Genomic DNA, 15293 nt, shown 5'->3' on the forward strand with positions numbered 1-15293 from the left:
TTGTTAAGATACAATTGCAAAATAAGAATGGATAATCCACAAATGGCTCATCTAATAGTAGATAGTAGAAGTGGCTGAATGGCTGAATGTTTATGTAAATTTGATCTTATTTAAAAAAATTAATACTACACTCAGAAAGTTTGGTTTTCCAACTTATTTTTACCTTTCAGAAAAATAAACCCTTAAGTCTGTGTAGCTATTTAATGTTTTCAAATAAATTTGATATCCATTATTCTGCTTGATCTTCATACTAATCTCCTTTGAGTGAAGGAGGGTAGGTTTTACTATCTCTTTTTTCACATGCAAAAAACCAAGATTAAGAAAAGTCAAACACTTGTTATCATAGGCTTTTAAATGTCATAGATGAGCATAAACCGAAACCCTAATATTTAAGTGTATTATTTTACTTTATCATAAGTTTTTCTTTTTTATTCCTCTGAAATATATTACCCTGTATAGTGTAGGATATGTATCCAGTGTAGGATACATTTTGCCTAATACAGTGAAAATTCTAGTTTTTCCTTCATTCTGGCCTCTCCTTTGTTTTCTCTAACCATCTTGATCTCCAATTTCAAAATTTGTCTTTCAGAAGGGTCATGTAATGCTTACAGTCTCTTGCGTGCCATTTCTGTCCTTGAACTCTCTGTAGTCTGGATTCTTCTGCCCTCTGCTTGATTCTCCTCATTAAAGAATAACATCCATTATATAATTTCCTTAAGGAAAGTGCTCTGAGTTTACCAAATCAAGCCCGGTGAAGAAGCCCAGTAGCTTAATTAGTTATCTTTCCAAAATATAATTTGCATTTTAATAAGTCCCTTCTTCTGGAGAAACAATGCATTCATGAACAGGAGACAAAAGGAGAACTGTAGGCATCCTGGCTTAAGCAAGATATGTGTGGGATGAGAATTTGCCCTTGACTTTCTCTGTATGGTGAACCACCTAATATTTCAAATATAAGGCTAGATGGACTTTTATTACCTGAAGTTAATTGAACTGGGCTCCTTGTGAAGTAAAAATGGGTACCCAAACTCTGTTGTAAAGGTCACCTAGAGTCAGCTTAAAAGACAGGTTTGCTCTCAGATTCTGGCTTAGGAACCAATACAGTCTTTGTTAATACTAAGAACAACTTGAGTTGGATGAGACCTAATCTCTCATTCAAGTGGTATGAAATTCGCTTGTCTGTTGAATATATTGTTTCTCAAGACATTATTTTGAGTTTCTACTTCTTGAGTTACCTCATAAATTAATATTCCACAAGGATCATTATTCTAGAAATGACTCTGGTTCAGCCCTTTCTTAACTATTTTATTTAACTACTATTTAAACTATTTCCAAAAGCTTACACAGACATTTATAAACAATTAAAAAGTCCTTCAGATTGTTTATCTAGCAGTGCTAAGCCCTGGCTTTGTCTCAGAATCACGTGTAGAGCTCTTCTAAAGAAGTATCCATTCCTTGGGCCCTTCCCTTATGTTTTATGATTTAGTGGAACTGAGGCAGGACCTGCCCATGTGTGCCTTTAGGAGCTCTGTAGTCATTCTGATAGACAGTGTTGCAATCTATGCATCTAAGGCAATGTTTTATAAAGGTAATAACATTTATTTCTATCTTAAAATAAAAGATTTTATTATAAACTTTGGGATGGGCTCAGATTATAATGTAAATACTGACTATTGCTATGCCTGTAACACTGACTATGATTTTATAGGCCACAGTGTAAAGTACAGGGCAGATTCCCATTTCAAGTTGTCTAAATAATTGTATTATTCACCTCAGGCTGCCATAACAGAATACCAGAGACTGAGTGGCTTAAACAACAGATATTCATTTTCTTGCAGTTTGGAGGCCAAGATCAGAGTGCCAGCATGGTCAATGTTGCCTCACATGCCTTTTTTTCTGTGGCATATGGAGTTGGTGGGTAGTTTGTGGAGAAAGAGAGAGAGAAGGAAGAGTCTCTGGTGTCTCTTCATATAAGGCTACTAGAATCTGACTTAACCCTATGACCTGATTCATGATCTGATTTAACCTTAATAACCTTGTTAAAGGCCATATCTCTAAATATAGGCGCATTGGGGGTTAGGGCTTCAACATATAAATTTTAAGGGGACAATTCAGTTCATAAGGATAATCAAGGGTGGGACGCCTGTGTGGCTCAGTTGATTGAGTGTCAAACACTTGATTTTGGCTCAGGTCATGATCCCAGGGTCATACTGGGCTCTGTGCTGCACATAGAGCCTGCTTAAGATTCTCTCTCTCTCTGTCTCTCCCCCCCCCACCCCGCCTTCTCTTCTACTCGCTCTCTCTCTCTTTCTAAAATAAAATAAAATAAATAAAATAAAATAAAATAAAATAATAAAATAAAAATTAAAACCAAAGTAAAATAAACTTAAAAATTATACCTCAATGGGGCGCCTGGGTGGCTCAGTCGGTTAAGCCTCTGTCAGACCTGAGCTGACTCAGGTCATGATCTTGCTGTCCATGGGTTGGGGCCCCCCATCGGGCTCTGTGCTGACAACTCAGAGCCTGGAGCCTGTTTTGGATTTTGTTTCTCCCTCTCTCTCTGCCCCTTCCCCGTTCACGCTCTGTCTCTGCCTCTGAAAAATGAATAAATCTTAAAAAATTTTTTTAAAAATTGCACCTCAAATCACTCTGATTTTCAGTAATATAACTAGACTCAAGTATCTAAACATCATGGTTTCTTTGAATATGGGCATGATATATGTGACTTTTGACAAATTAATCTGACTACCTGTAAATACCCAAGTTCAGCATACTGGATATAACACAAAATTAGCAGATTCTAGTTGGTCAGTCTTCTATTTGATGAAAGACTTCATAGATTAAAATCATGAAGTGGTATGAAAATCTTGGAGTGTATTTATTGCAATTTAGTCTTTGTGATTAGTGAAAAAAAATCCCAGAAAGCTGAAGTGATATACCAGTACAGCACAGCCCATTGGTGGCAGAGCTTAAACTAGTTTCTCTAACTTCATATGCATTGTTTTTTTCAGAATGACCTTAGCTAACTTCTTAGCTAGAACCTAGCATTTGCTTTTCATATATACCAGTTGCTATAAGGAAAAATATAGGAAACCATTGGAATATAGGAAACTAATTTTTATTTTAGATTGAAATGATATTTCTGATTCCCAGGATAATGCATTATTTCATCTCAGAGATCATATATGTTTCAAAGCCTATTATTATTATTAGCACTCCTTAGAGACTCTATAGTACTTTTTAAGGTGAATCAAAAGTACAATTGCTCTCAAAATATATGAATGGATAATTGCTTAACCAAAACAGAGTACCATTTCATATGAGTTTCTATTTTTAAAAGTACATGCATAATGTAGAAGAACTACCTCTAGGCTTGTCCTATTTTAACATTACAGTGGCCCTAGTATATTAGGTGAGACATTTTACATTTGGGGACAGGAAGGAATGGGGAATGTGAGACCTTGTGATGTTTCACCATATATGCTGGAGGGAAGTAGGATGGCAGCAGGAATTCAAGGAATGACTTAAAAGAGTGGAAAGCAGGCAGATAGGAAATGGGGCAGAAGAAAAGTTATAAAAGGGTATAGATCATCCAGAAAGAAAAGGGAAATGTTTGTAATGTTTCCTGTGTCAGAAGTGTTTAGAAAGATTAACTGGGTAATCACTAGATCAAGAATTTAGATTACACATAAAAAGTAGGTTTCATTTCTAGTGCACACTAAAGTGGATTGTTAGTGGCTGCCTGGATTGCCGTTCTGCTGTGGATGCTGAGGGTATACCTGGCTTGGCAGGGCAGTGGTGTCTATTGTCATATGAAGAAAGGAGGGGGACCACTTCATGAATACTGGGTAGGTGCTATTTCTAGAATGGGTGGATATTCGCTCCCCTTCATTTCCCTCCTCTTCCTTTCTCCCTCCCTCTGATAATTTAAAAATCTGGGTCGAATGTTAATTTTGAGACAAAAGTATGGAGGGATTTGAGTCTACCTGTTATTTTTAAATTCTTTGAGTATTTCTTTGTTTCACAGGAAATATTTTCTATTACCAACGTGATTTTCATATTTTTGGAGTTACACACAATGATAGTTGTGAAAATGGAGCTTCACAAGCCAGCACAGATCTGAACAAAAATATAGAGACTAAGGTAAATCAGAGATTCCTTTTAATAATTTCATAATAAATTTGATTGAAACAGACATGATGGCTATTTTGTTTTTTTCTCTTGACAGATGTCTAATGTTTTTCAAAATTCTAGTATATATAAAGAATATATCAACTCTCAGGTCATCAAACTTCTGTAAGTACAAATTCAGTCAGGATCTTATGGAAAGGGAGGTAGACGATATGTCACATCAACTGTGGTTTTAAATAACAACAATAAAAGGAAAGAAGAAAGAAAAAAGAAAGAAAGAAAGAGAAAGAAAGGAAGGAAGAAATCTCCATAAATTAAAATATAATTGCAGTTAACAAATTTCTGTTCAGAGTAAGGACTGTTGTGTACAAATCTGTAACCTCCATACTTGAAGGGGAATTATAAGGTTGTTGATAGCAGCCAGTCCTAACTGACTACTATGATGAAAGATCATTGTAACTCTGTGGAAAACAGAGTCCAATCTTATTGTTTTGGTATTCATATACTAGCCTCCTCTTCTCCCATCCATTCCCATCTGGCTATATCTTTACTATAATAACTTCCTTTTGGTCTCTTTAATAATTACTATCACTATAATGACTGTGGAGCAAAGTGAATAATTTAAGATAATACTTGTCTGAATATGTCTTTGAAGTGGTTTGAGTATGGGGGTAGACAGGAGGGATGCAAGGAAGAAGTATCATGGAACACTGGGGATGAGTGATAAAGAGGGACAGTACTTGTATTTTGGTAATTGCCAATATCCATTCGGGGGGAATTCTGAAGTGCCAAAATAAAAAATTCAGCTTGCCAAAAAACCAACCAACTAACCTACTTACCTATAGACAAACAAAAACTTTCAAAGACTCTTCTATTGATCATAATTATTTGAAAATAGAGTTGTGGATATTTTTTTTTAAATGTGATTTGTTTTGAAAGTCTCCAAAAATGAATTAATCTCCTTTCATAATTAATAAAAAGGATGCAATGAATATATAGATAATAGAGATTCTCTCTATGTTTTAGAGTTATCTTTCTGAGCTTTCTCATTGTGCAGTTCTGTTGGGGTAGAGACGTATGAGAAACTATAGGGAGAAGCTTAGTACTGACTCCTGAATATATGCTAGGAGTTATCTTTTGAATGTTTCCTGGTACTGCATTTTTGTTTCCATTTATCTCTTTATCTAAAGTAATTAGAAAATATCTGTACAAGAACATGGTTTTTACTGTTTTAATAAAATCTTACACCAATCATTTGCTGGCCAGTACTCAGTTTCTCATGTGTGTTTGAATTATTCTGATTTCTAGTTTGTAGTTCATATCTTCTTCCATGAATAATACCTTTGAACCAGTTAGAAGATTTTTAGGGACACTTGCACTTTATACATACTGAGATAATATCTGTGTATTGTTCTTTAATATATATGTAAAGGAAATACGATGATTAAATGTGGGAAATTCAATGTGTTAACAAGACATCTTGAAATATCAAGAAACAACACACTAGAACATTTCTGTTGTTTCTTGTCCTGATCCCAATGGTTCAAGGGTACAGTTACAACTGACATTCAAGTTTCCTCCAGCAAAAAGGCACAGCATGAAGACTGAAATTGAAGCTATCTTACATCAGATATTGAAAAACAACATGGCATCCTGGAATGCAGTCCATACTTCCTTTAGACTCATTGGTATTTCACTTATTTCCATTATTTTCTATTACTTAGGTTTTTGGACTGTTTGAAAAAACTATTAGAAAAAATTAATAAGGAGTTTCAGGAATTTGCTTTGGGGAAAAATATACTTCTCACATTTTGGCAATCCTATGAACAAGTTGGAAATGACAGTGGCATAAAATCTTTGAACAGTTATAGAAAGGAGGACTAAAGTATGGGCATGCATGTGAGCTTGGAAGGTTTCACGTTTATGTTTGAAAAATGGGATGAAGGACTTTAAGCAAAGCATTATTCCTCCCTTCCCTCTACTCTTGTCAGGATCTCATTACAGGAAACAGATTTGGGGCTTAGTTGATCATTCATTGTGGAGACTGCTAGAATAAGAAGGAAGTTGGGGATAGGGAGTTTTCACTGCTCTTGTGGAAGAATGGGAATGATACTATCAAAGAAAAACCAATTGTCTGGAATAATTTCCTAGAAAACAAGGGAAGAAAATGATAGGATTTTGGCCCAGTTCAGAAAATGAAGTCTGTAAATATCTTGAGGGTCCTGAAAAGGTCTTGAAACTCTCATTTGGATTGTTAAAAGGCCTGTTAGGTGATAAGTGTGTGGTTCCAGAACCCAGTTTTGTGGTTCTTCCAGACCGACAGTTGATCCTAGTGTCCTTTAAGGCTATCAAGGCTGACAACTGCCAGTTACAGCTCCTTTACCTCAGAATACCTGTTATCACTGGACCACTTATGAGAACAGAGTTTGAGGCAGAGCTTATCAAAAGAACAATACAATTCCTCTGTGGGTAGCTATTGGGAAAGAAGGTTGCCTCTCTGTGTCCTAGGGATTTAAAGTGAACACTTGCTAGTGGGTCCTATTGTAGTTCCCCACCTTCCCTCTGTCTCTCAAGTCTCTTCCCAATAGAAAAGATACTTGAATTTAAGTTAAATTCTCAAAATTTCATAATTCAGTCATGGTAATGAGATGACTCTAAAGAAAAGGATAAGCCCAATGAAATATGATTTTAATTGGAAAATTTTTCTTTATAGATAACTTGGAGTAATTCATATGAGAATTATCATAAGGAAATAAATCCAAAGATAATTAATTCCCAGTGCCTTTTTTAGTGAGAATGTCAGCTTGTTATCTCACTAAATATTTTTTCTGCAACTATCGTAAAATTGAGAACTTTGTTTTTTTTTTTTATTTCCCTTTCCCCTTTCCTTTACTAGCTAGTAGAGATGTGGAGAGATGGTCAAAATATAACAGGTAGGAGGTAGAGGGGCTGATAGCTAATATGTGAATTAGTCTGAATAGTTAAATGTTGGGTGTAATTGGGCTAGAAAAGTTAGCACATATGTCCTTGGATTGAAGATAATTTCTTGGTGATATTTTATTAATTTTATGTTTTGTTTTAATTTCAGAAATCAGCAAGGCTAATGTTGAAATGCTTACCAACAACTGTAAGTTCAGAAATTATGACAAACTTAACTCATTCACAAATATTTCCCTATCACTTTCTTAAAAAGTATCTTGAAATATGTAATATGGAAATCTATAGTAGTCTTTCAAAATTATTGGCTATATCAGATATATATCTGGAATTGCTTTTTGAAAAACACTGGCCTGTGAATTTTAACTTTGTAAGAGTTGTCCAAAAGGATGAAATAAGAGCTGTTTCCAAAGAATGGAATCATTAGTAAAGAATACCATATCTGAGTAAGTTAAAATAAAAAAGATTGAAGGGAAAAAGGACAACGAAGGATAATAAGAAAATATAAAAGTAGGCTATCCCAAATACATTTATTATACAGTAAAAATAGTTTTGTATCTTCTAAATAAATTCTCTTTAGAGTATCATGTTGCCCACAAGATACATATATGCATTCTTTCACTTAATGGATATTTATGGTGTATCTATTATCCACATGGGGCTTTACAGACAGCACTGCATATGCTATGCAAGATGCAGGCATACAGAAGTAAAGTCTCTACCTTCAAGAATTTTGCAATCTACTTGGAGAGATGAAACTTACAACAAATAGATAAAATAACAGTCATTGGAAGATGACTGAGAGTGAAAAAGAGGATAAGTAAAAGTCACCCAAGCCAAGATAGAGTCAGGTACCATGATCACAGTACATTCCAGGAAAGAGGTAGCATTGCTTAGGAGATTCTGGACAATCACTGGAGGGTTTCAAGTATTGTTTTAAGATGTGTTTCTCATAAAGCATAATCAAAGGTGGCTGCTTTTATATAAATACATCCTTTCTTCAGGTTGTGGAAGACCAGCCAACAGTATCATGGCAGGCAACCAAATTGTGAATGGGAAGAATGCCCTGGTGGGGGCATGGCCATGACAAGCCAGCATGAAATGGAAAGGCCAGCACTTCTGTGGGGCATCTCTGATCAGTAGCAGGTGTCTATTATCTGCAGCTCACTGCTTTGCTGAGTAAGTGTGAACATCTGACTAAGTGTAGGATTTGGGGTAAACTGTGGGGATTAACCTAAATACATGAATGTTCACCAAAGCCAAGTGAAATTTATAATTAACCTGAATAACCAAAGGGCAGCAGAGGCATTTAAATTTGTCAAAGAGGAAAAAGTGAGAGGAAGTAATTCACATTTTCCAAAAAGCTACTTTGGCCTGACATTAATTGCTTTATTTACATCATTTTATTCAATTGTAACAATAGTTCTGTATGAAAGTTATAATTTAACTTATCTAAAGATGAGGAAAGTAGGGTTCAGAAATGGTGATGTAACTTGGCAAAGTTCATACAGCTCCTAAATAACAGAAATTGAATGTAAGCCCAGGTATGTCTGACTCCAGTTATTATGTGCTTATTTTTCTTGCCCTCCAGAGGTTTACTACCTAACTGAAGATATTTAAATGTGATATGTTAAAAGTAGTAGGCAGCATCGTGCAGTAAATGTCACATATACAACAAGATAGTAAGTTCTATGAAAGTTTGATGAAGAAAGGAGCATTCCAGCTGAGGTATGAAAGTGTAAGATTTGACCAGGACTCTAAAGATATAAGATATGATTGATACAGTGGGTAGATGGGAAAGAATAATATGCATTTTGGGTTGGGGAAACCACTTTCTTCAGATGTGTTGAGATAGAATAACACAATTTGCATTCTGTGGACAGCAAACAGAGCAAATTTGAAGTAGAGAAACTTTGTTAAAAGAAACATTAGAGGGTTACCTGGGTGGCTCATTAAGTGTCTGACTTTGGCTCAAGTCATGATCTCACAGTTGTGAGTTCAAGCCCCATGTTGGGCTCTGTGCTGACAGGTCAGAACTTGGAGCCTGCTTCAGATTCTGTCTCCCTTGCTCTCTGCCCCTCCTCCACTGTCTCTCTCTCTCTCAAAAATAAATAAACGTTAAAAAAAAGAAAACATTAGGGAGGAGCCAAGATGGCGGAACAGCATGGAAGCTTTTTGTGTGTCTCACATCCATGAAATACAGCCAGACCAACACTAACCATCCTACACACCTAGAAAACCGATTGGAAGATTAACAAAACAATCTGCACAACCTGAACCACAGAATTCAGCGGGTACGCGACACGAAGAGCTGAACTTGGGAAGCAAGAAGCCCCAAAAGGTAGGGAACCCCTCTAGTGGTAGGAGAGAGGATGGAGACTGGGGAGGGGGGAGCATACGGGAAAAGCACCCCTCCCCAAAAGCAGCTCCCCAAAAGCCATATATGAACGACCCAGCACTAATATCATCCTCAATGGGGAAAAACTGAGAGCTTTCCCCCTAAGGTCAGGAACAAGACAGGGATGTCCACTCTTGCCACTGTTATTCAACATGGTATTGGAAGTCTTAGCCTCTGCAATCAGACAACACAAAGAAATAAAAGGCATCCAAATCGGCCAGGAGGAGGTCAAACTTTCACTCTTTGCAGATGACATGATACTCTATACGTAAAACCCAAAAGATTCTACCAAGAAACTGCTAGAACTTATTCATGAATTCAGAAAAGTTGCAGGATATAAAATCAATGCACAGAAATTGGTTGCATTCCTATACGCCAACAATGAAGCAACAGAAAGAGAAATCAAGGAATTGACCCCATTTACAGTTGCACCAAAACCCATAAAATACCTAGGAATAAATCTAACCAAAGAGGTGAAAAATCTATACCCTGAAAACTATAGAAAGCTGATGAAAGAAATTGAAGAAGACACAAAGAAATGGAAAAAGATTCCATGCTCCTGGATAGGAAGAACAAATATTGTTAAAATGTCGATACTACCCAAAGCAATCTACACATTCAATGCAATTGCTATCAAAATAACACCAGAATTCTTCACAGAGCTAGAACAAATAATCCTAAAATTTGTATGGAACCAGAAAAGACCCCGAATAGCCCAAGCAATCTTGAAAAAGAAAACCAAAGCAGGAGGCATCATAATCCCAGACTTCAAGATATACTACAAAGCTGTAATCATCAAGAGAGTATGGTACTGGCACAAAAACAGACACTCAGACCAACGAAACAGAATAGAGAACCCAGAAATGGACCCACAAATGTATGGGGAACTAATCTTTGACAAAGCAGGAAAGAATATCCAGTGGAATAAAGACAGTCTCTTCAGCAAGTGGTGCTGGGAAACTGGACAGCGACATCCATAAGAATGAACCTGGACCACTTTGTTACATAATACACAAAAATAAGCTCAAAGTGGATGAAAGACCTGAATGCAAGACAGGAACCATCAAAATCCTCGAGGAGAAAGCAGGCAAAAACCTCTTTGATCTTGCCCGCAGCAATTTCTCACTCAACACGTCTCTGGAGGCAAGGGAAACAAAAGCAAAAATGAACTACTGGGACCTCATCAAAATAAAAAGCTTCTGCACAGCGAAGGAAACAATCAGCAAAAGTAAAAGGCAACTGACAGAATGGGAGAAGATATTTGCAAATGACATATCAGATAAAGGGTTAGTATCCAAAATCTACAAAGAACTTATCAAACTCAACACCCAAAAAACAAATAATCCAGCGAAGAAATGGGAAAAACACATGAATAGACACTTCTCCAAAGACATCCAGATGGCCAAACGACACATGAAAAAATGCTCAACATCACTCATCATCAGGGAAATACAAATCAAAACCACAATGAGATATCACCTTACACCTGTCAGAATGGCTAACATTAACAACTCAGGCAAAAACAGATGTTGGTGAGGATGCAGAGAAAGAGGATCTCTTTTGCATTGTTGGTGGGAATGCAAGCTTGTGCAGCCACTCTGGAAAACAGTATGGAGGTTTCTCAAAAACCTAAAAATACCACCCAGCAATTGCACTACTAGACATTTATCCATGGGATACAGGTGTGCTGTTTCGAAGGGACACATGCACCCCCATGTTTATAGCAGCACTATCAACAATAGCCAAAGTATGGGAAGAGTCGAAATGTCCACTTATGGATGAATGGATAAAGAAGAGGTGGTGTATATATATACAATGGAATATTACTCGGCAATCAAAAAGAATGAAATCTTGCCATTTGCAACTACGTGGATGGAACTGGAGGGTGTTATACTAAGTGAAATTAGTCAGTCAGAGAAAGACACAAATCATATGACTTCACTCATATGAGGACTTTAAGAGACAAACAGATGAACATAAAGGAAGGGAAGCAAAAATAATATAAAAACAGGGAGGGGGACAAAACAGAAGAGACTCATAAATATGGAGAACAAACTGAGGATTGCTGGAGGGTTTGTGGGGGGGGGGATGGGCAAAGTGGGTAAGGGGCATTAAGGAATCTACTGAAGTCATTGCTTCACTATATACTAACTAATTTGAATGCAAATTTTAAAAAATAAAAAATAAAGTTAAATCAAAAAAAAAGAAAACATTATTAGAAAATATATTCAGAAAATTTGTTATATTGATTGGGCATGTCTTTAAATGACAAGATGCTTACTTCCTGAAGATCTCTTTTAGAAAGCATGTTTGCAGGATTTGTGTTTCTGAAGTAATTTTCAAACAGTAGTCCATGGATCGTGAACTACCCAGGGGACTTGTTAAAAGTATAGATCTTTAAGCATCACATGAGACCTTTTGAATATAAATCTCAAGAGGTGAAGCCTGAATTGATTCTAAGGGAGTTGAGTTTAAGAAACACATTAAGAGTGTGGAGTCACTGAAGGTTATAGAACGGGAGAAGGATTGAACAATGTCACCATTATATGAAGTTCTTAGAAATTAAAATTAAAAAAAAAAACAGCACCTGACATTTTGAGGGAAAGTGAGAATAGTTAGATAGTATGTTATGTCTTAAATTGAGAAAGAGTTTCAGTGGGGAACTGGAGAAATGACCAGAAAATTTAAATTAGAAGTCAAGATGCATTGACTTGGTAAACATAATAGGGTCATTGGGTGAGAACAAGTGGCAATTTTTTTATGGACAAAGATGTAGATTCATGGAATCCGGGTGTTTGGCACTAAGTGATTCTGGACCCCATCCATTGAGGCTGCTTCTATGACTCCCACTTAAGTTGAATACTCAGGAACTGGATGGGGCTTTAGTAGCAGAAGACATCGGTGACTCTACTTAGGAGTATTTGCAGAAGGCTGACAGCTCTAATTGTCCTTTGAACTATTTTATTTGTAACATCTCCATGTCAAAGACATCTTTAAAAATTAAAATTTGGGGGCGCCTGGGTGGTGCTGTCGGTTAAGCGTCCGACTTCAGCCAGGTCACGATCTCGCGGTCCGTGAGTTCGAGCCCCACGTGGGGATCTGGGCTGATGGCTCAGAGCCTGGAGCCTGTTTCCGATTCTGTGTCTCCCTCTCTCTCTGCCCCTCCCCCGTTCATGCTCTCTCTGTCCCCAAAAAAATAAATAAACGTTGGAAAAAAAAAAATTAAAATTTGGTGCTTTCTAGTGTTGGTTGGGAGCCTAACGCTTTATAAGATAATGACCACTAATGAACACTGTTGTCACTCGAAAACTACATATATTTTAATCAAATTGTGTTTTCCAGGAAAAATAATTCAGGAGATTGGACTGTCAACTTTGGAACTATAGTAAATAAACCATATATGACACAGAAAGTCCAAAACATTATTTTTCATGAAAATTACAGCAGGGCTGTGGTTTTTAATGATATTGCCCTTGTACAGCTTGCTGAAGAAGTCTCTTTTTTTTTAAATTTTTTTAATGCTTATTTATTTCTGAGACAGAGAGAGACAGATCATGAGTGGGGGAGGGGGAGAGAGAGAGCGGGAGACACAGAATCTGAAGCAGGCTCCAGGTTCAGAGCTGTCAGCATGGAGCCCAACGCAGGGCTTGAACTCACAAACCGTGAGATCGTGACCTGGGCCAAAGTTGGCTGCTCAACCAACTGAGCCACCCAGGAGCCCCTGAAGAAGTCTCTTTTACAAAGTATGTTCGCAGGATTTGTCTTCCTGAAACCAAAATGAAGCTTCCGGAAAATGCCAGTGTTGTAGTTACCGGATGGGAACACTTTATGAATGGTAAGTTTTTCTGTAAAAGGGTAATAGCTTCATGGGAATAATTATTTAAACAATCAGTTAGCCAATCAACCACTCTCTCGTGCAATTAATCAGTCACTAAATATATCAAACAAACAAACAAACAAGTGTTGGGACCAAAAACTTGGCATTGTCTTCAATTCCTAAAATGCCTTTGGGAATAAGAAGTGGAAAAATTGGAATTATGTGTGAGGCAGCCAGTTACAATAAACACCAGAAAGGGAGAAATCTACCCTGGGACTGGCCTGGTTCTTGCTGACCAAAAAAAAAAAAGAATATCTATTCTATAGACATTCTTTGTCTCTACAACCAAGGTTAAGATCCCCATGATACACAGAATTTGTTGCCTTTAGGTCCTCTTCCAGCAATACTTCAAGAAGCCTTTGGGAAGGTTATCGACAACAAAGTTTGCAATCATCCACATTCATTATCTGGTCTGGTTACCAACAAAATGCTATGTGCTGTGTTTAAGTCAGGAAAAGCTGATGCCTGTCAGGTATGTCTAGACATATTATCAAATCATTTTGTCCCAAAGTACTAATTGAATTGAAGTGTTTATCAGTACAAATTTTTTTTGTGTGTGTATTAATGATTTCCATAGAGTAGCTTATTTTGATCCACATAACAGATATTTATTAATCCCACTTATATATCAGACACCAGCCTACATGCTGGGGATGTATTGCTGAACAAAATCTCTGCCTTCATGGCAGTCTAGGAATCCATACAAAGGATAATACTTACACGGTGATAAAATAAATTTGGCCCTATTTTCTGGGCCATCTGCACAATGCGCTGCTGTCTCTTCCTTATCCAGAAATGTGGCCGGAAGTTTAGCATGTATACACGTCACCCATTTCTCAGGCTTCATTCATGATGAAGCAGCCAAGTCACTTTTTCTTCATAGTCAAGGCTGAACTCATTATAAAGTTCAATTCTGGTCAATCCAACATATGGCAGCTGTAGGCAGTATATTCTGATTTGTAGTTACCCTTGGTTTTGAATAAACCTAAGTTCCACAGTTCTAAGCTCAAAATAAAGTGGACTCTTTTCAGTACCCAGGGACTTCTGATAAGTCCAGAGAAGCAGTAAAAGGAAATTCTTTCAACGTTTATTTATTTTTGGGACAGAGAGAGACAGAGCATGAACGGGGGAGGGGCAGAGAGAGAGGGAGACACAGAATCGGAAACAGGCTCCAGGCTCTGAGCCATCAGCCCAGAGCCCGACGCGGGGCTCAAACTCACGGACTGCGAGATCGTGACCTGGCTGAAGTCGGACGCTTAACCGACTGCGCCACCCAGGCGCCCCGGGAAATTCTTTGACAGGACAAGAAACATGTCTTCCTATCTTCTTCTAGAATGATTCTGGTGGACTGCTAGCTTACCCTGACTCTAGAAAAGTCTGGCACCTTGTTGGAATAGTAAGCTGGGGTGATGGATGTGCTAAAAGGAATAAGCCAGGTGTTTATACTCCAGTCACTGCTTATCATGATTGGATTACATCCAAGACTGGGCTCTGAAAGAAAAGTAACTTTGGAACGGACCATAAAGACAGCTAGCCGCAGGGTATTCTTATCCATTGCTTCAAATCTTTTTCACTTTTGATTGTTGATATAAATCATTTTCTTACATTCAAATACCTAAAGTTCTTTAATATTTTATAATATCTAAAATGCTATCCATTCATATATTTATCTATTTAATGAATATAGGGGAAAAAAAGAAACGAGGGCCAAAATATTTTATTAATAGCCTAGTTCAGATTTATCTTACCATTATATTTAGAATTTGCCTTAATTAATTTTTCAGAATTTTTTTAAATGTTTATTTTTGAGAGAGAGCGCCCACGCATGAGTGGGGGAGGGGCAGAGAGAGAGTGTGACAGATGATCTGAAGAGGGTTTTGTGCTGAGAGCAGAGTCCAATATGGGGCTTCAACTCATGAACCATGAGATCATGACCTGAGCTGAAGTCAG

At 37.2% G+C, this 15293-nt stretch overlaps 1 protein-coding gene across 1 annotated transcript in view; it reads left to right on the plus strand.

Moving 5' to 3' along the window:
• The window catches only part of LOC123596453 (transmembrane protease serine 11B-like), a 23599-nt gene extending 8761 nt beyond the window's left edge, over positions 1 to 14838 (plus strand). The window contains 9 exon segments of the mRNA XM_045474944.1: positions 4028 to 4143; positions 4229 to 4300; positions 5639 to 5819; positions 7220 to 7258; positions 8073 to 8247; positions 12809 to 12951; positions 13188 to 13301; positions 13673 to 13815; positions 14677 to 14838. Coding sequence (XP_045330900.1) covers positions 4028 to 4143; positions 4229 to 4300; positions 5639 to 5819; positions 7220 to 7258; positions 8073 to 8247; positions 12809 to 12951; positions 13188 to 13301; positions 13673 to 13815; positions 14677 to 14838 — 1145 coding nt within the window.
• Positions 14839 to 15293: the final 455 nt, after the last annotated feature.

This window comes from Leopardus geoffroyi, chromosome B1, assembly GCF_018350155.1.
Source record: "Leopardus geoffroyi isolate Oge1 chromosome B1, O.geoffroyi_Oge1_pat1.0, whole genome shotgun sequence".
Classification (NCBI taxonomy): domain Eukaryota; kingdom Metazoa; phylum Chordata; class Mammalia; order Carnivora; family Felidae; genus Leopardus; species Leopardus geoffroyi.